The sequence below is a fragment of the Panthera onca genome, chromosome A2 (genome assembly GCF_046562875.1).
Source record: "Panthera onca isolate mPanOnc1 chromosome A2, mPanOnc1 haplotype 2, whole genome shotgun sequence".
NCBI classification, from domain to species: Eukaryota; Metazoa; Chordata; class Mammalia; order Carnivora; family Felidae; genus Panthera; species Panthera onca.
In genome coordinates this window covers 15,358,371-15,380,032 of record NC_138340.1, presented here as the reverse complement: position 1 = coordinate 15,380,032, position 21,662 = coordinate 15,358,371, and the positions used below count along the sequence as shown (strand labels likewise).

General features: G+C 46.8%; 1 protein-coding gene across 17 annotated transcripts in view; it reads right to left on the bottom strand.

Annotated features, from left to right (window-relative positions):
* The window catches only part of LARS2 (leucyl-tRNA synthetase 2, mitochondrial), a 186,776-nt gene that overhangs the window by 131,930 nt on the left and 33,184 nt on the right, over positions 1-21,662 (bottom strand). For all 17 annotated transcript variants that reach the window (XR_013554259.2, XR_014136739.1, XR_014136740.1 and 14 more), the window contains 2 exons: positions 8,055-8,146; positions 5,537-5,597 (listed from right to left, as the gene is read on the bottom strand). Coding sequence is in view for 13 of the 17 variants with exons in the window: in XM_081792774.1 (XP_081648900.1) it covers positions 5,537-5,597; positions 8,055-8,146 (153 nt within the window). In the remaining 4 variants the exon portion in view is untranslated. The remainder of the gene's footprint in view (positions 1-5,536; positions 5,598-8,054; positions 8,147-21,662) is intronic.

Sequence of the window (21,662 nt, the reverse complement as noted above, 5' to 3'; positions counted from 1 at the left end):
AAAAAAAAAACCCTCTGAAAAATAGGTTTTAGAAAGTAGGAAGTGTCACTGCCTGCTAAGTTCCTTAGCGTTTTATTTTTTATGTTGATACTCAACATCAAAAAAACAAAACAAAAACAACTTAGGGGTCTCTGGGTAGCTCAGTCTGTTAAGCACCTGACTCTTGATTTCGGCTCAGGTCACGATCTCACGGTTTGTGACAGCAAGCTCTGGGTTGGGTTCTCTGCTGTCAGCACAGGGCCAGCTTCAGATCCTCTGTCTCCCTCTCTCTCTGCCCCCTCCCCTGCTCGAACTCTCTCTCAAAAGTAAACATTAAAAACTTAAAAAAAGAAAAAATGGCGTCTGACCCTTGATTTGGGCTCAGGCTATGATCCCAGGGGTCCTAGGATCAAGCCCAACATTGGGCTCTGCAATGAGCATGGAGTCTGCTTAAGATTCTCTCTCTCCCTCTCCCTCTCCCCCTCCTCTGCTAGTGTGCCCACGCGCTCACTCTCTCTAAAAAATAAAATAATAAAAACTTAAAGCTATCTTCTGGCAGAATAAAAAAAAAAAAAAGAATTCATATTTTTTAAAAATCTCTAGAGGAAAAAAAAGGAACCAAAATCCCGACTGTAGGACACCATAAAAAAAAAAAAAAAAAGACACTTAAAACTATGTTTGAACGGCATCTACAAGGGATGTACCAAAAGAATTCAACAAATAAGGGCTAAAAGTAAAAAAAAAATAAAATACAAAAGGAAAAAAACGCATCAAAGAAACAAACACAAGACAGTATAGATGGCACTGTTACATCAGAAAATAAGAGGAAACCTCTGCTACCAAGTATTAAAACCAATCGTAAAGCAACTGTACTTAAAAACAGTTGAGTAATAAATATCATAAATGAGTCAAAAGAACAGAAACAGACTTAAGTATTATAACAGCATAAAAGAACTAACTTATAGGAGGGGTTTCTGGGTGGCTTAGTTGGTTGGGCATTCGACTCCAGCTCAGGTCATGATCCCACCACTCATGAGTTCAAGTCCCGCGTCAGGCTCTGATTTCGATTCTGTCTCCCTCTCTCTCTGGCCCTCTCTTGCTCGTGTTCTGTCTCTTTCCCTCAAAAAGAAATAAACGTTAAAAAAAAAATAAAAAATAAAGAACTAAGTTATAATAACGGTAGCCTTTGTTTGAGAGAGGGAAAGACAATACGAGCCAAGGAGGGGGAAAGATGGAGTCTCAAGCAGGCTCTAAGCTCAGGACAGAGCCTGAGGCAGGGCTCGATCCCACAACCCTGGGATCATGACCTGAGCTGAAATCAAGAGTCGGAGGCTCAATCTACTGAGTCACCCAGGTGCCCCTAAAGGTAGCTTTTTATTTTTTTAATGTCTTTTAATTTTTTTTTTTATTTATTTTTGAGAGAGAGACAGAGAGACAGAGTATGAGCAGAGGAGGGGCAGAGAGAGGGAGACACAGACTCTGAAGCAGGCTCCAGCCTCGGAGCTGTCAGCACAGAGCCTGACACAGGGCTTGAACACACAAACTGTGAGATCCCAACCTGAGCCGAAGTCGGATGCTTAACCAACTAAGCCACCCAGGCGCCCCTAAAGGTAGCCTTTTTTTTTTTTTTTTTTTTTTTTTTTAACGTTTATTTATTTTTGAGACAGAGAGAGACAGAGCATGAACAGGGGAGGGGCAGAGAGAGAGGGAGACACAGAATCTGAAGCAGGCTCCAGGCTCTGAGCTGTCAGCACAGAGCCCGATGTGGGGCTCGAACTCACGGACCGTGAGATCATGACCTGAGCCGAAGTCGGACGCTTAACCGACTGTGCCACCCAGACGCCCCAGGTAGCCTTTTAAATTAATGAGAAAAGGACTGTTTAGAAATAAAATAGAAGCAATTGTTGGTTATTTAGAAAAAAATATTCATTCCTTATCTTATATCCTATACTAACATAATTACAGTTGAGTTCAATGTAAAACTTAAACCATAAATGACTAAGAAGAAAATATTAATGTATTCATCTATCTCAAAGAAGTTCTTTCCAAGGACATATCTGTATGCTAATAATGATCTCACTATAAACAAAATGCAAGGCAAATGGCAAATGAGGAAAAATATCTGTAACAAAATAAAAATCATTACGAAAAGAACAAACACTCCTTACCTGTGTGGGCAAAAGACACGATCAGATCATTCACACACACACACACACACACACACACACACACACACACCCAAATTCAAACATCCATTAAACACATGGAAAAAAAAAACCCAAAAAACCATAACTCCCTATCATTAATAATGAAAGAAATACAGATGAAAACATCTATGTAGTAACTTGAGAGTATAAATTTGTATGGTCTTCAAACCTTCAAATACCACAAGCCAAATTACACCTTTTAAGCTTCCCTTTAAATACCTATATGTCTTAAAACTTATCCACGCTTTTCTTTTTTTTTTTTTTTTTTGAGAATTCACATTAAAGAAATAATAAAATGTGTGTACCAAGATTTCTGCCCCAGGAGTAGGGGGTGAACACAACAGTCAAATTGGGTCAGTGGACTGGCCAAGCCCTGCCACTTGAGTGGCCAGAACAAAATGACGTCAATAAAAGTATCTGCATTTTAGAGCTTTTTTAGGAACCCAAAGAGATAATTATGGGTGCCTGGCCCATGGTAGGTGCCCATCAGACAGTGGTAGTGGTGGGGTGTATTTATCTGTAACACTGAACGACTGGTTCAAAATCCCTTATCTGAAATGCTCACAGTCAAACATGTATCAGAATTAAGGCTTTTTGGGATATCAAAAAAAAAAAAAAAAAAGGTCTAGGAGAGTACCTGGTAATCAACTATATTGCTATTTCTACAGGAAAACACAGGGATATTCATTCTAAGTGAGATAAACACCAGTTCGGGTCACGTTTTGCAATCAAATGAGTTAAAAAATTTTCAGTTTTTAGAGCTTTCTGGACTTCAGATGTGACAAAAGGGATTGAGAACCCATATTTATGATAGAAAAACATTAAAATCTATCTAAATGTTATGATAATAAGGGACAGGTTGCATAAGTTATATAGCTGTAAGACGGGAAACTATACCACTTATAAAAAGTCACTTTTTCGAAGAATATTTCATAAAATGGGAAGATGTTCATGAATAGTAGGTTAAAAAAAAGGCAAGATAAAAATATGCATCATGAATTCCACTTTGCAAAAGTAAATGACATAGATGTTTATAATTCTAGAATAAAAGACGCAGGAACCATACCAGGATGTTAAATCAGCCGCACTGACTCTATGTTCTTCTTTAGACTTTTCTGTATTTTCTTTTTTTCTTTTTTTTCTTTTTTTTACTTTTCTGTATTTTCTTTTTTTTTTTTTTTTTTTTTTTTTCTGTCCACAACCTGTGACTGTTTGAACTTTATTTGTTCAGCACATCGCTGCATGTCACCCATTTGGTGCATGGTAGCGGGAACGGAGGGGAGCCCTCCACACCAAACGTTCCCAGGTCAGCAGAGAGGATTAAGGCTCCAGTGCCCAAAACACAACACAACCTGGAAAGTGACGTGCTGCGGGGAATCACAAAGTGCCACCGGCGGTGTCTGCGGCCAAGAAGAAAAAAAGCAGGCTAAAATTCAATTATAAGTTTAGCAACTTTCTAGGATAGGGAATGAGCTTCTACTTTGAGCAGCACGGAATCGCTTCCAACCCAAAGCAAACCATCCTCCGGGCAGGGGCCGAGATAACGGGAAGGCGGCCGGTCCGCGCCAATCAGCAGCGCCCAAGTCTCGTTAGCGCAGACCTGTCAGTTCGCAGCCAGGCCGGGCAGCTGTTGATCTCGGGGCCATTTTTTTTTTTTTTTTTTTTTTTTTTTTTAAACAGAGACAGAGTGCGGACTGGAAGGGAGCGAGGAAGGCTGAGCAAGGAGGAGGGGGAGGGGAGGAGGAGGTGAGGACGTCCCAGGAAAAGTCGGAGAAGGCTGCAAACTGACGGGGAGAGGGCGGCGGGGCTCCGCGGCGCGGAAGTGGGAGGGGAATACAGGGGAGGGGGAGAGGGGCCCGCGCCTCAAAGTTCCGCGTCCCGGCGGCGCCCGCGCTTTGGGGCTGCTCACCTAGCAGGAGCGTGGTCCAGGTCCGGCCGCGCCCCGCGCGCCGCAGGCCCAGCGCCCCACGCAGCCCGGCCGCCAGGCGCCCCCCGAGCCCGCCTCCGGCGGGAGGCGCGGCGGGCTCGGCGCGGGGCCCCTTCCTGCCCGCGGCGCCCTTGCGCCCGGGGGACCGAGGCGCGCGCTCGGGCCCGGGCTCCCCGGCGCCGGGGCCCGGCGCCCCCCTCAGCGGCGACTGAGAAGCGCGGGGCGGCTGGGGCGGCTTGGGGGCCGCCTCCCGGTGCTTGTTCCGCGCCTGCAGGACCATCTTGGCATAGTCCTGTATTTTCCAATCTTCTACGATAATCAGGAAAACAATCCACTACTATCCTGAACCATTTATGGCTGACGTCCCTGTGCAGGACTAGAGGATTAACACCTCTGCCCTCAAGGAATCTAGAATCTCATCTCTGGAGAGCTCTGGGCAGGACTCATTAGAACTTGATTCGGCTCATCACCTTATCTAAAGCTACCAAAAATAAAAAAATAAATAAAAAATTTAAAAAGGACTGTTCAAATGTGTTCGACTTTTGCTTTTTTTCACTGTACTCACTGAATCTCAATTATTTAAGAAATTGTTGAAGGAGAAGGAAAAGATCGCATTCAGGTTTGTTCCAGGCACTTCTCATGCAGAGGAGGGTGTGAACTTGAACTTGACAGGCCCAGCAATGCAAACCTCAGTCATTTTGTGGAGCAAATAGATGCTAAGAGGGACGGTGACATTGGAAGGGTCCCTAGTGAAGGGGCAGGCAGGAATCTCTCTTACCTAATAGACCATCAGTGTCTAAGGGGTGGCGTTTGGCCAAAGAGTTGAAGGCCTCAGTTCCCAGTGACCTGGGTGTTTCTAACTAAGAGCTGGTGTTCCTAACATCCAGGTGGTCTTCATGAACTCCTCCCACATCTAGAATTCTCCATCGGTTTAATATAAGTTTGAAAGTATTTTACACCAAAATGCTGTTTGTGACAGATTGTTATGGCTTATTATGAGACTCAATTTCAAACTTGGAACAAAGGTAAATAAATGGTTAATCAACTTAACACCTAATCACCTCAAAAAACCCGACTGGGTTGATAGTTCATCATGTTTACATAGATTCCAATAGTCTTTTTCAATTATTGCAGAGAAGAGGAGAAATCCTTGAGTAAAGCTTTTGACACACATAAATTCCAGCTGGCTGTGGCCTTAAATAAGAAGTTAACTCTCTTAGTTTAATCCCACAGAAAATTACTTGTTTGCAGGCAGATTATCCTCTGGGAATACTATTTTTTATTTGTGGGGTGCTAATCTTCCCTCCCTCCCTTGCCCTCTCCCAACCCAAAGAGGAGGAACATGAAGTAAGTGTGCATCGTCCCCTGTGCAACCGCGACCTCCGTTAAAACAAAAACCTTCCAGGAGAAAGGGTGGACTTACCCTATCCCAGCTGAAGCACAGGCCCAGCCGATCAAGCTGCTTCCTCATGTGTTTAATATTACTATGAAACAAAGGGAAGAGGGTTAGGTTTTCAGAAGGGGGAAAGCCACAAACAAACTGCACTTTGGGAATGTGAAAGGAAGCAGCAGAAGTCTAGGTTATTCGAAAGGTTTCCAGGGGGAACCTGGGTGGCTCAGTCGGTCAAGCATCCGACTTCGACTCAGGTCACGATTTCACGGTCTGTGAGTTCGAGCCCCGCGTCAGCCTCTCTGCTCTCAGCACAGAGCTCGCTTTGGATCCTCTGTCCCCCTCTCTCTTTGCATCCCCCCCCAAATAAATAAACATTAGAAAAAATCTTTAAATTAGTTTTAAATCGACTGAAGAGAAAACCCCCTAATGTACAAATTGTGGGAATCCAAAAGAAACCTGGTTTAGTGCTTATCAGTCGAAAGCTAAAATCAAAAACTGTCCAATAATTGGGATAGAAGGAAAGAAGTGAACTAATCAACTTGCATATAATAGGAAATAAGGTAATGTGTCTTTCTTTTCTCTAGGTGATCTCTGCTTAGCCAGCAATAGCTTATTTTATTTTGTTCTAGACATTTTGCAGGAAAGTGCTTGCTATGGACAACATTGGTGTCCCCCAGAAGTTCATAGGTTGAAACCTAACCTCCAAGGTGATGGTATTTAGAGATGAGGCCTTTGGCCGGTGATTGGGTCTTGTGGGCAGAGCCCCCCTGAATGGGCTCAGTGCCTTACGAAAGGGACCCCAGAAAGCTTCTTTGCCCCTTCTGTCATGTGGGGACACAGAGAGAAGATAGCCATCTATGAACCAGGAGGGGGGTCCTCACCAGACACCAAATCTGCGGGCACCTTGGTCTTGGACTTCCCAGCCTCCACAACTACAAGAAATAAACGTCTGCTGTGTATAAGCCACCCAGACCATGGTATTTTTGTTAAAGCAGCCGACTGACTAAGAGAGCGCTTAATCTTCACCCGTTCCGATGAGGTAGGGGCTATGGCTATTGCTCTTTTACAGAGAGATAAACTGAGGCACAAAGACACTAAGCAATTTCCTCAAGATGATTAGCTAACAAGAAGGAAAGATAGGATTTGCACTGAGGTGGCCTGATTCAGGGCCCATCTTCTTTTCTTTGTTTCAAGTTTATTTATTGAGAGAGAGAAGGAGAGGGAGAGGGGGAGAGAGAGAGAGAGAGAGGGAGAGAATATGCATGGGGGAGGGGCAGAGAGAGAGGGAGAGAGGATCCCAAGCAGGCTCTGTGCTGTCAGCACACAGCCCAACGTGGGGCTTAATCCCACGAACTGAGAGATCATGACCTGAGCCAATATCAAGAGTCGGATGCTTAACCAACTGAGCCACCCAGGCACCCCCACCTTCTTAACTGCTATTTTCTAGTGGAGGGGTTAGTAAACTTCTTCTGTAAAGGGACGGATGGGAAATGTTTTCAGCTTTGTGAGCCATATGGTCTGTCACAACTACTCAACTCTGCCCCTGTATCATGAAAGCAGCCACGGGCAATATGTAAGCAAATGGGTATGGCTGTGTTCCGATAAAGCTTTATTTATAAAATCAGGCAGGGCCAAATGTGGCCCATGGATCATAACTTAACGATCATTGGTCTAGTTTACGTCAATTTGGTGCCATATTTGATCTACTTTATTTGATTACCTTTTCTTCCTTCTTTCATCATTCCCATTTAATCTGCAATTAACCGTAACGGAAAAAGTGGGAACTGGGGGTTAGGAGAAAAAAGAGGAAAAAAAAGGTATAGTGGACGCTCTTACAATGTAGCATTGGGCAAGATAAAGTGAAGGGAGGTGAAAGACAGTGGACACAGGCCCTGGAACTGCCCTTCTACATCTCTAGAGGCATGGGGTATGGAAGGGCCGCCGATCTTTGTGAAAGAGGCTGATGGAGTGAGCCCAGAACATTCCACTGGGTTCTGGTACGAGGGATGGGCACTGCTGGTACGCATATATGTGGAAGCCTGAGGCACAGGTGGGATTGGGAGTGTGTCCCCCCCCTTGGAGAAAGCCATACCCAAAATATATTGGCCATATATTTCTACATTGAATGCCTAAGTTCCTCTTGCTCTAGCACGGCAAAGGCAAAAATTAACAGAATTTTCAGAGAAAATAACAGTGCGGGACTCAGATACAGCTCACACTATGGTCAAGAAGATGAGAAGCATTGTAGACATTGAACAAACGCAACCCTCTCCTTCTTTTGCCTCCCAAATGCAAATCCTCAGGGGAAGAATAACTTTGCAAACAACAAAGCATCAGACGGAACACATCAATGAATACCCAAAACCTTCTTTGTCATTTCCTAGCAAAGAATACAGCAGGCTAAAAGCCAAACGCCAATATACACGACGCTGTTTATCGCCTGGCAGACTGCAATGCTTTGTTTGCTTGGCTCTCTGTTTCTCATACCCAGATTAGTACACATGTTTAAGGTTTCTGTGTGTGTTTGAATACGCCTATAAACACATACCTTTGCGTCCAACTTTCTGGATGTAGATTCCGCTCGATTGCTGCATTTTCGGCAGGCAGTCCAAACGCATCCCATCCCATGGGGTTGATGACCTAGCACCCAGAAGAGAAACATCGGTCATGGCAGATTGCTAAAACCTCTATCAAAAAATAAATAAATAAAAATAAATAAATAAATAAATAAAACCTCTATCAGCATTGTCTTCTGGGCAATAAATAGGCGTTCTCTCCTACTAACATATCCCTTTCTGGATGATTCCAAACGATGCTTTTGAAAGCCAGTTGGCTACTATGACGTATGCAGAGGAGAGAATTTAGAAGGTTATATACTGTGGTGCCAACAGCAATTTTCTCTGAGTGGACTATTTTTCGTGACTACGCTTTCCTTCCTTCTTCTTCTGGTCTGTATTGTCTCTAATGAAACCAAGCTGCTTTCCTGAAATTAGAGTTTCTTGTGATTTCAAAAGTATGTACATGTAAAAATGTACAGGCCTTTAAAATGCTCACCTCGTATTAGTATCTTCCACTTAAGGAGCCGTGCTGTCCGATATGGTAGCCACTAGCCACGTGCCGTTGTATAAATTTAAACTTAAATTAATTAAAATGAAAAATTCAGTTCCTCAGTCGCACTAGCCACCTCGCAAGGCTGCAGCAGCCACTTTGAATCACTTCCTGTGAGATGTTCCCATTCTCTGAAGAACAGGGAGGCCTAAAATCTCAGAGCTCAAAAAGGTTTCTGAGATAGGTCCTCCACCGCCGCCCCCCTTTAATTTGACAGTTTAAGTAACTGTGGCCCAGCGAGAGTGAGCAGCCTCCCTAGATCACACCAGGAGTGATTGACTACCTTAGGCCAGGATGGGCCAGTAAAGCATCCATTTCGGCAAATGGACAACCCGTTACGTAGCTCAGCTCGCAGCTTCCACACCAAGTTCCGTCAACCTGACTTACGTGCTGTGAACAGGAACCATGGCTTGACACACGTACTGTGGTACCAAGGGACAGTCTCGCTTGTGGTCATACACACGACCTGAGCTTTTGTTCACACGCATTTCCTCGGGACAGTGACCAATACTCGGAGGCATTTACTGCCACTACCTCATCACGCGTGAGCATCAAAACAGGACATTTTCCACGAGAGAAATAGGTCTGGTTTTCTTTTATTAAAAAAAAGTATCCCTGGGGCGCCTGGGTGGCTCAGTCGGTGAAGCGGCCGACTTCGGCTCAGGTCACGATCTCGCGGTCCGTGAGTTCGAGCCCCGCGTCGGGCTCTGTGCTGACAGCTCGGAGCCTGGAGCCTGTTTCAGATTCTGTGTCTCCCTCTCTCTGACCCTCCCCCGTTCATGCTTTGTCTCTCTGTCTCAAAAATAAATAAACGCTAAAAAAAATTTAAAAAAAAAAAAGTATCCCTCTGATATTTGGAGTAATGCATTTTCACCATAAATAACCAGGTACACAGAGAAAAATATTCAGGAGAAAACAAAACTCACTTGTAACTCTACCATACAGCCATACATAACCAGTTAAATTTGGCAAATTTATATCCAATTTTTAGAGATCAGGATCATATTATTTACGTATGGGTTTTTTGTTTGTTTGTTTGTTTTAGCTCTTACTTCTTTCCCACCATGCACCTGGAGCTTTCTTCCATCTTTCTGTCTGGCACGAGAACTCTCTGAAGTGCACATGAGTATCGCCCATGACCATCTCTGCCTCGGGTCCTTAGGCACCCATGACTTGAAGTGTCCAACTGGACTCGTCTCCCCTCCCAGCCGCCAGATCTGTTCTCCCCCCAGCCCCACTTAACAGGAAGCAGGAAGAAAACAGGCATGCCCCTTCCAGGGAGTAGAGCCACTTGTCTTACAGTCCCCATTCTGCTGGGCACATTACTTTTTAAATGGATTTTAGGAGTCTGCTGGAATCATTCCATCTAAAGACAAAGACCATGCACCTAACCCAAATCAGAGCCGCTCAAACCCCTCTGGCTAGTGAGTGGGAAATGCCTGGAGAGGCTCGCTCTTCAGGAGGCTGTGTGGCCGGCGGGGGCCAGCCCCAAACCCAAGCCTGCCGTTCACTGGCAGTGGGACCCGAGGCACATTACTTACTCCACTCGTGACTGAGAGCGGCCACCTCGCATCGTGGACGTGCCGTGCCGTGTTAGCGGCACACCCAGCACGGCGCCCAGTACGGGCACCCCATACGTGGCAGCGCTGGCCATCGGCCACCTGCCACCTGGTCTTCAGCACCCACAACACTGCCCACCACTGGCTCCCCCGTCAAGACCTCAGCCGGTCTCTTTGGCCACATTTATCTGGATGGCTATGATAGCAGGCGGGGAGACGCCCTGACCTCACCCACGTCCTCAGCCCTGTGCCTTCCTGAGCGTGGGCTGCTTGTGACAACCGTCTGCAGCATGCTGGTGTCGGGCACTAGAAGTTCTTAACCGAACCGAACAGAACGTGAGGTTCAGAGGGCCAGTCATCTATTTGGCCTGCTTTTCCATAAAAGGAAAAGTCATTCCTGCAAAATCAATGGCTCGTATCAGGTGCTTCGCTTGAAAGTAGCCCAATCGTTCCTGCCACGTGGGCCGAAGCCGGGGGAGTCGCCGGGTAGCCCACGAGGAGGCAGCCACCCGGGCCCTGCCTCTGGCTGCGCCTGGAAGGGTCACATCGCCTCGTGGACCTGGCCACCCTGGGGGTGGTGGTGAGTCTGACCCACTCGCTTGTGCTTTCTGGAAGAGATTCAGGCTCGGGGAACACGTAGCCCTGCGGGCACCTCAGCTTGCTATCGCTCTGGGAGAGGCTGGTCTTGCGGCATCCCGCTGGGAAGCCCTGGATTTCTGGCCTGAGGTGACGTGACTCCCAGGCGACCCCACCGCCACCTTCGGTGCCTCCGTCCACACCCCTCCTGAGCTCAGTCTGAACCGGGTCCTTTCTTCCTCCTTGACGGGATGTTTCCCAAGGTACAACCGTAATACGAGCTTGTTTTGACAAATGAAACAATCGGGGCGCCCAGGGGGCTCAGTCGGTTAAGCGTCCTACTTTGGCTCGGGTCATGATCTCACGGTTTGTGAGTTCGAGCCCTGCGTCAGGCTCTGTGCTGACAGCTCGGAGCCTGGAGCCTGCTTTGGATTCTGTCTCCTTCTCTCTCCGCCCCTCCCCACTTGTGCTCTCTCCGTGTCTCAAAAATAAATAAATGCAAAAAAAAAAAAAAAATTTTTTTTTTAACAAATGCAACGATACAACACGTGATACATCAAAAGCAAAGCTGACCCTCTCCCTGTGGCCCCGACCCCCATTCTCAACTCTTTGACTTACCTGAGAACACCACCAGCCTCTGAATCCTTCCACGTCGTTCTCACTCAAGCATAGATATACAAATATGTGTACACGTATATGGGAGCCAGATGGGTTATGTTTTTCGGAAATAGAACCTGATATACGCTATTTTATGAACTGCGTTTTTTTTCGTTTAACATATCATGTACAAAATACGTATGTGTGTGTGTGTGCGTGTAAGCACATGTGTATGGCTTTTGAAAACATCCTGACATTCCCCCAGGAGTATCTGTTCTTTGAAGTTTTAGGAAGCCGGCCAGACACAACCCAATCTCGTTGATCTTCCAGACCCGAGGTCTCCCTTCCTCTTGCTAAATGTGGCAGACCCAAAATGCCTCATCCTCCCCAACAGCGGCCTCCCCTTCTGGAAACTGCTCCTCCTCTAACTTCACACAGTCCTGCTGGGGGCTGCCAGTCGCAAAATCCGTCCCTCCGGTTACCCGTGTCTGAACCCTTCTCTGGGCTTGTCTGTGGTCTGTAGGGCGTGGGGGCAACAAAGACGGGGAGGGCAACAGCACACTCTTGGCTCCTTTCTCCTTGGCCAGGAGGAACAAGGATACGAGCCCAGGGCTCCTCGTGAGCCCACCTTCCGCCTGGAGGAGATGTCTGAAAAAGCACAGCTGGCGTGCACACTGAGACTGGGGACACAGGCAGCCTTCAAGGACCTGGTCCCCATCCCCATGGGCCTCTTCCTGCAACATTTCCCTTTGATTCTGTGAGACACATCAGGATCTGTAAAAACACACCCACCCCCTCCCACCCCCCGTTTTTGGCTAAGCTGGTCTGACCTGGGTTGCAGTCCATGGTGGCCAAGAATCCTAAGTAAAACAAACACTCGCGAGGATATAGCTTTCTCTTTAGCATTGCTTAATCCATAGATGAAAAACATTCCCTTGTAACAACTGTTAAGCATCACAGCCTTTCCTCTCTTTAAAAAGAAAGAAGAGAGAGACAGAGAGAGGGAGGGAGAGAGGGGAAGGAAGGAAGAAAGGAAGGAAGGAAGGAAGGGAGGAAGGAAGGAAGGAAGGAAGGGAGGAAAAGGAAGGAAGGAAGGGAGGAAAAGGAAGGAAGGGAGGAAGGGAGGAAGGGAGGGAGGGAGGAAGGGAGGAAGGAAGGAGGGAGGGAGGGAGGGAGGGAGGAAGGAAGGAAGGAAAGAAGAAAGGAAGGAAGGAGGGAGGGAGGGAGGAAAGGAAGGAAGAAGTCCCATTTTGGGGCTTTATGCTGGATTACTAGAAAGTTCTGCAATGCTTCCACAGACGACAGGAGTGCACCTTCCAGCTGTGCTTCAATTCTCCCGAGGCTGCTTCACTGGCAGAAAAATGGAACTGTTGTGTAACTGTTCCACGAGAAAGGGGAAAACTTAATTACCACTTGGTTTCTTTGTTGGAACTGCCAAAATGGCACTGGTTCAATGCTCCTGCCTATTAACATTCTGTTAGATGCTGTCCGTATTTTTAAATAAAGTCAATACAGAGACGGTCACAAAAACCAGTCTGGATTTACGTAATATTTTTCTATTTTTGTTTTCAGATGAAATTAGCATGAAAAGAGTCTTAGCCCACATGTTACCCAAGCTGTCTATGAAAATAAAGTTAGAAAATCTTAAAGCTTCTTAATATTTCATTCTTACCAAAGCCTGACAAAAAGCAAACGCCTGCCCTAGAATACAGCCCGCGGGAGGGCCTTTCCGCATCTTGAAGTCAGAACAGTTGTTTCCGCCATGGGCCAATCACTGGAATAAAGGTTCCGTGAGCCAACTCTCTATGGAAGAGGAAAGGGTCCCATCGCTCCGGTACCCGGGTTTCCAGAGACCCAGGGGCCAAGTGCAGAGCTCACTTTTGTGCTAGAGAGGATTCACTACCGTCAAGAGGGAACCGAAGGGAGACCTCGAACAAGATCATGAAATAACAGAGCCTGTCCCCTCCTTCCAGGCAGCAGATTCTATGTGCTGGTCAAATTGTTACAGCCCATCTATGTAAAAGACATGTGTCAGGTGATTTCTATGCCAGCCTCGTTCACCTCTTGGTCTCTTGGCCACCACATCAAATACCTCCATTCCAGGTACGGGATGCCCGCTTTCTCGCCTGTGGTTTCCTATGGCCGAGACTATCTACAACGTTCACCGGGAGAACTCTAAACTCTCCTTTTTGGTTCTGAAATTCCTATTCCTTTCTATCACCGTAACTTGGTTTATTTGTTTTTTAAAAAATTTTTGTAAATGTTTATTTATTTTTGAGATAGAGTGCGAGCAGAAGGGGCAGAGAGAGAAAGGGAGAGAGAGAATTCCAATGAGAGCTGTCAGCACAGAGCCAAATGCAGGGCTCCAACTCAAACCGTGAGATCATGACCCAAGCCAAAATCAAGAGCCGGATGCTTCACTGACTGAGCAACCCAGGCGCCCCATAACTTGGTTTAATCCTCCCACAGTTCCAATAAGTAACTATACCTACAGCTCACACATGCCAACTAGGCAATTTGGCCTAAAAAACAAAGCCAACATCTGGATTTATATGTTAGGGTCACCTGGGCTCTCTCAGTTCCCTGGGAGTTAATTCTTCTTGGATAGGAGTGCTTTCTTTTCTTTTCTTTTTTCTTGATTTTATTTCTAATGTTTATTTATTTTTGAGACAGAGTGTGAGCCGGGGAGGGTCAGAGAGAGACACAGAGAGACACAGAATCCGAAGCAGGCTCCAGGCTCTGAGCTGTCAGCACAGAACCCGACACGGGGCTCAAACCCACAAGCCGAGAGATCATGACCTGAGCCGAAGTCGGATGCTTAACCGACTGAGCCTCCCAGGTGCCCCTGGACGGAGTGCTTTCTGCAAAAAAAAGAATAGAGACAAAGCCCTAGCAGCTCTAACTTGGAAATCTAGAAAATAAACTTCCAGTGTGTGAAAAAAAACATCATATCCTGCCGTTCTTCTAACAAACACTCTAAACTCTTCTCACTTTTAATTGATGCCAAGAGACACAGCACAACATCCCCAAAACTTGGAAGGGCAGGACACCATCACCACCTCCAGACCAAGGGAACAAAGGTGGAAAGGGGAGGTGACAGCCGAAAGGCTGAGATCAGGTATAGAAACCGAAACAGGTGGGTCTGCCCAGATGGAACCAGATTGGTGAAGAAGACACTAGAAATTCTCCGGCTTCTCCTTTCCTCCTGCGTGCCAGTCTTGCCAGTTTCTTTTCGTCCCCAACCAGCTGGAGGCCAGCTGACACCAGGGCTTGGGGAACGTGGCCTGCAGGGGTCATCCTGCTACGAAAAGCAAAGCGGGGGCTGGAGCTGACAGCGAACTGGCCACGGGCCGCCCAGGAACTCCAGCAAGGCCACAAACCTACCATGACTTGGGGTATCAAAGGGGAGTCAGGGACAGCTACTGAAGAGGAGAAAACACAGGGGTCAGAGACCTGGCAACTCACACCAGAGCTGGCCAGAAGGCAGGGCCTGGGAGCCGGGGCTAGGCCAGCCTCTGGTGTGGACAGGGCGACATGCCCATGGCTCACCGTGACAGGGCCTTCTGCCTCCCTCTGAACGGAGCCGTGGGCGTCTCAGGGTTGACAGGCCGGATGGATGGCAAGCGGACTGGCAGAAAGGCATACAGGGGAGGGCACAGTTACATGCGACAACATAAGGCTCTCAAGGGACTTAGCGTAGAACATGCCAGAGATCACGGCCCAGAAGGGCCTGGTCAGGAGCGGGTGGTCAAAGGGGCCCACAACCTCATCTATGCTAGATTTCTTCTCTTTTTAATGTTTATTTATTTTTGAGAGAGAGAGACACAGAGATAGAGACAGAGTGTGAGTGGGGGAGGGACAGAGAGAGAGAGGGAGACACAGAATCCAAAGCAGGCTCTGGGCTCTAAGCTGCCAGCACAGAGCCCAACATGGGACTCAAACCCACGAGCTGTGAGATCACGACCTGAGCTGAAGTCGGACACTCAACCGACTGAGCCACCCAGGCGTCCCTGTATTTCTTCTTTTTCAAGGGGGTGGAAATATGGAATTGTATGTACAAGTTAAAAATACATTTTTTAAGAAGGAAAAAAAAAACCAAGAACAGGCAAAGGAACGGTTCTTCCTCCGACACAGGAAGTAAGATCCAACCGAGGTAAGGAAACTTTTTAAGGTGGAACAGAAGGAAGCTGGGGCAGCTGGCCGCCTGCCTTCCGGACGGCAAGAGAATTAGCACAGTTGTTACTACAAAAGGGCCGGCCAATCCCCTCGGAAGGACCAGCTTTCTGGCCTTCTCATCATGAAACAAAACTTCATATTTGAAACCAACTGAGCTTCTAACTGAGAGCAACCATGGTTACCGCTGCTCAAAAAATTGCTATTTTCAGAGTGTCATAGTTTCCCTGGACTAGATTCAACACTTTATTTCCAAGAAATGAAGACACATACCATTTAATGTTGTTCAGCAGGTGTTAATAACCCCCCATTTTTACTCACCTGTGGAGCAAAACCAAGTGAATGCTCCAGAGTAAAAAAAAATCCAAACGACGGTACCGGTACTGAGGCCCAGGGCAGACCTGCCCCGGGAAGGCGGACGAATCAGCCACTTTCTAATCAAGATACTGGACCAGCGATCATTCTTCCCTTCAAATTACACGGGAGAGGATGAGCCCTGGAAATCCGCTCTCTACTTCTTTAAGCTACAGAGATTCGAAAATTTGAAAACGGAAGGCCACGCGGTGCCCCTCGGGGCGCTTCGTGAACACCCGCGGCCCGGCCGGCAGACGGAAAACCAATGACACACGTGTAACTGTGCCCTTGCTCACAACTCCCCTCGCCTCCTCGCATTTGCGGGTCATCACATTAGGATCAGGCAGCTGTCAGGCCCAGAGCCTCCATTTTCCTCCTCCTCCTCTACAGCAAACAGCAAAGAGGCCCAAGCAGGAAACCCGATGCGGGCAGCACCCGGAGGCCTCTGGCCTGAGACACAGGAGTCCAAGCCCAGGCCTGTGGGGGAGACCGGGCATCCTGATGCCTTCATCACTCTGCCTCTGTCCCAGAGGGTGCCAGGAGACCAGCCGGGGTGGGAGCTGGGTCGTTTTCTTTCCCAATCCTCTGTGCATACAACATATGAAAACACGACAAAATCACCGTCTGTGCTAAGCTTTAAATGTGTCATCAGACGTTATATGAGTTTAAGAAGAAGCCAATTGGCAGTGCAGTCTTTTCTGATTTTTGAAAGACAAGAACTGATGATCTCTGGCTTCAAGAAGCCCCTGCTAAAACATCCAAACGTCAGGACTAACTTCTTCTCGCTACCATTAATTGGGTTACACGAGGAAACTGCGTGACCGTTTTTCTCACGATCACCTCACGGGAACCCTGCCACAAATCTGTGAGGTGGGACGGGCAGGTGTCATCACCGCATTGACTAAAGCCCTCATTCCAGATCGATTCCTCACCTCCAAACCACCTGTCTCTCCATTTACAAAGTCCGCGTCTAACCTGGGTGTGTCCGTGCCTGGTTAGCTCTTTGTGGCGTCAGGTTTCCCCAAGAGAAAGGTGATGGCCATGGCTTTTAGGCCCGTCTCCATGAATGAGGGAGAGCATGGGGGTCACACCGACCCACCTGTCTCACCTCCTGTCTCATTTCTTCCCTTTATGCACGACTTACTTGCTACTATTGAGGAAACCAAAGAAAAAGCTATTTTGAACTTTCCAAATCATCATTCTCACCCATTCTCACCCCCAAATTACAACTTGTGGTCTGGCCAGGCTCACAAAATCAAGGACAAACCACAGACTGGGAGAAGACATCTGCACTGCGTTTAACCAACAAAGAATCAATAATGCAGACTGTATAAAGCATTCTACAGAGGAACAGGAAAAAGACCAACAACCCAAGAGGAACTTGGCAAATAATGTGAGCAAGCCACTCGGAGAAGAAGAAAATTAAATACAACAAACATATGAAAATATCCCCGCCTCACTAGGACAGTACTCTGGAAAATGTAAATTAAAAACAAAATTAGATGCCGTTTCCCATATGACAAATTAGCACAGGCTAAAACGGCATTCATTGCTGGCCTCAACAGTTGGGAAAGTGATATAGAAAGATGGAGTGAGGCTGGGTGCCTGGCGGACTCAGTTGGTTAAACTTCCAACTTCCGCGCAGGTCATGATCCCGTGGTTCATGAGTTCAAGCCCCGCGTCGAACTATTAAACAGTATTAAACAGTAAGAAAGTAAGAAAGAAAGAATACCAATAATACACAACGCTTTCAGAAAACAGGAAGAAGGGAACATCCAGTTTGTTTTACGAGCCAGCATAACCCCGATAGCAAAACCAGATGAAGACATTAGAGAAGAAAATTACAGAGGCGTCTGGCTGGTTCAGTTGGTTGACAGCCAGACTTCAGTTCAGGTCATGATCTCACGGTCCTTGGGTTTGAGCCGTGCGTCGGGCTCTGTGCTGATAGCTCAGAGCCTAGAGCCTGCTTCGGATTCTGGGTGCCCCCTACCTTTCTCTCTCTGCCCCTCCCCTGCTTGTGTGGCGCTCACACTCTCTCACTCTCTCTCTCTCTCAAAAATAAATAAACATTAAAAAATTTTTAAGAAGAAGAAAATTACAGAGCAGAACTCTCAGGAACATAGGGAGATTAACCAATTATATACAGCAATACATGCATTAAAAAAATAATAACATTATGACCAAACGAACACGGGAACACAAGGAACACAAGGTTGGTTTAAGATTTAAAAGAAATCAATCGACCTATCACATTAACAGAATAAAAGAGAAAAACTATATTCCATCTCAATATACGCAGAAAAGGCATCTCACAAAAACCAACACCCAGTTACGATAAAAATTCTCAGCACCCTAGGAGTAAAGGGGAACTTTCTCGACCTGATAACGAGTATGCAAAAGACGGAGCGGAGCAGGAAATCTGTGGAATGCACTGGGAGGGGGAGGCCAAAATGCAGGAGGAGAGTCTGGAATGTGGGGTCTTGCGCTGGGAGTAGAGTGTGTTCCAGAAGGGGAGATGCTCTACTGCATTGCATGTGGCTGAGGTGGAGAAAGTTGAGGACAGAGGCATTTCTGTGGAGGTCACTGGTGGCTTTGTAGACAGCAGAACTGCTGCACGGGTCCCTCCGCCTTTTACTTGCCACACTGTTCTTCGTGTACCTTAGAATTATTTCACATACTTCCACTCAAGAACAAAGCAAAATAATCAACATGTTAACAAGTTCCAGAAAAAGGCAGAGCTTACTGGGCTTTCCTTAGGCCCACTGACTGATGCTGAACCTAAGATTCTGATAGGTCTATTTAATACGATAGAAATCCCAGGGTTTAGAATAAAGCTGGCAGGGCAGCTGGGTGGCTCAGGCAGTTAAGCATCTGACTTCGGCTCAGGTCGTGATCTCACGGTTCATGGGTTCGAGCCCCGCGTCGGGCTCTGTGCTGACAGCTCGGAGCCCGGAGCCTGCTTCGGGTTCTGTGTCTCCCTCTCTCTCTGCCCCTCCCCTGCTCACGCTCTGTGTGTGTCTCTCTCTTTCTCAAAAATAAATAAACATTTAAAAAAAGAATTAAAAAAAAAAGAATAAAGCTGGCACTCAATGACTATATAGTGAATAAATGAATGAATACATATGTCAGACCCTGTTGTGATTCCAGATTAGATAGTCCTTCCCTCCCTAGAGTGAGGACCAATGAACTTGACCTGAATCCTCCCCTGCTCCATCTCTGGAACTAGTCCTGACACTGGGAATGGATTTTAAAACAACAGGAAGCTCAACAGGTTTTCATGTTGTTGACAGTTACAGCGAGATTTGTTTCTCTTTTGCCATATCACTTAAAAACCGGCTGGACACGTTTTCACCAAGTTTGGAGTGCTAGACAGGATGATCTGACTTAAATATGGCTTATGAAAATTAACAAGGAGTTAATTTCAGCAGAACCTGGACGATGCCCCAAAAAGCTCATCATCTCAAACAGAACAACTGAAAGTCAGAAACAAAGCGAGCCCTAGATGCACTGTAAACCAAATAGCAAAGGGTGGTTTTAGGGGCGACCTGGGTGGTTCTGTCGGCTAAGTGACCACTTTGGGTCGGGTCTTGATCTCACAGTTCATGAGATCGAGCCCTGTGTCGGGCTCTCTGCTGTCAGTGCAGAGCCTGCTTGGGATCCTCTGTCCCCACTTTCTCTCTCTCTCTCTCTCTCTCTCTCACAAGTAAAAATAAACATAAAAAGAAAAGACTTTAAGTTTAAAATAAAAAAGTGGTATGAGGCAGCCATCAAATCATAGGATGGGTAAGAAGATGTAACTGGGTGCAGTGTGCTCCAGGCCAAAGAGAGTAGGGTTCACTTATTAAATGGCAGTGACTGACCTCCCAGAGTAAATCAAATCAATGTAAATAATAACCACATGGGACGCCTGGGTGGCTCAGTCCGTTAAGCGTCTGACTTTGGCTCAGGTCATGATCTCACATCTCAGCTGACAGCTCACAGCCTGGAGCCTTCTTCCAATTCTGTGTCTCCCTCTCTCTCTGCCCCTCCCCCACTCACACTCTGTCTCACTCTCAAAAATAAACAAAAACAAAATTTTCTTTTAATTTTTAAAAAATTTTTTAAATGTTTTTATTTATTTTTGACACAGAGAGAGACAGAGCATGAACAGGGGAGGGGCAGAGAGAGAGGGAGACACAGAATCTGAAACAGGCTCCAGGCTCTGAGCTGTCAGCACAGAGCCCGACGCAGGGCTCGAACTCACGGACTGTGAGATCATGACCTGAACTGAAGTCGGATGCTTAACGGACCGAGCCACCCAGACGCCCCCCAAAAAAAATTTTTTAATAAAATAAAATAATAATCACAGCTAACACTTATGAAGGGATTATTGTCATGCCACACGCATGTACCATCTCATCTAACCCACACAACAACCCCATGAGGCAAGGATTGCTGTTATCCCTACTTTAAAAATGAGGAAAGTAGGATTCAGAGCCATGAAATGACTTGTGCAAGGTCACTCAGCAAGAAGGCGGCGGAATGCGGTTCAAATGCAGGTTGTCCAGCTCCTGGATCCAGCCTGACTTGGCCTCCAGTTACTATAGGGGTCTCTGTTTTGTCCCTTGGGTCTGAGGAGCTCTGGGCCTGGAGCTCTGCCTTGGGCTTCCTCTGGAACATCTCATCCCATCCAAGGGAATCAGAATCCCACCTACACCCCCTCAACCACCTGTACCCTATCATAAATGTACAATTTTGCCATAAAAGCTTACACCTTCGGCAATTTACATGCACTCGCTAATTGTTCAAAATAAGTTGGCGTGTAAAAAAATCCATCAGATAAATCTAGTTAAAGAACCACAGCAAGAATCATTCAGCGAGAATGATACTTGAGGCAAACAGCCAGCTCACTCTGCACCGTCCCTTTCTAATAAACACAGCAGTGATGATGGAAAGCAACGTCTGGGGAAAATAACACCCGACAGAAACCAGGAAGACGAATACTTTTGACAATTAAAGTGGAACGCTGATCTCTGCATCTGACACTATAAAGTTATGAACTCTTCAATTGACAAAGAGCCGTCGTAACTTGACTTCCTTTTTAGGAATACCTCTTGCCAAAGTCAGTTCAGCATCAATTTTCAAACCAATTGTGACAACTGACGCGCGTACCTCTCTGAAATCGTGACAAAGAACTGGGAGGTGGCAGGTATGGGCCCCAGCAGGTTAATCACAGCAGCAGCCACTGGGAGTGCCAGTGAATGTTTAACAACTGCCTCTCTGGAGGAACAAGCCCAGATTTGGAGCACTTGCTGATTTCCAGGGTATGAATATTCCCGCCGTGGCTGGATTTCAAGCTACTGAGGTGACCGATAAATACGGAGTTGGGCAGAGATGGGCACAGTGGGCTCTCAGGAGATGTTGTGAACAGGGTCCAGCCAGCCGCTCGCGATCGCCAATATTTATGGGTTACGTACTATGTGCCAGGCATGCGCTAAGTGCTTCACAGCTATCCTCTTTGAATCCTTGTAACAGGCCAATGGGCAGGTACCGTTTTATTCTCATTTTACAGATGAGAGAAAACTAGGTCTTAGAGAGGTTGAGTAGCTAGTCAAAGGGCACACAGCTGGCAAGCGTTAAGAGCTGGCATTCAAATCCTGGCCATCTGGCTCAGTGGTCCATGTTGTCGACCCCTCTTTAACCCTGCCGCTCTGTAAGTGGTTAAAGAAGGTATCGCGATCATCCCCACCTCGTTCTACAGATGACACGTTGCTAAAGAGTAAAGAGTAAGCTTTGGGGGTAACGGGCAA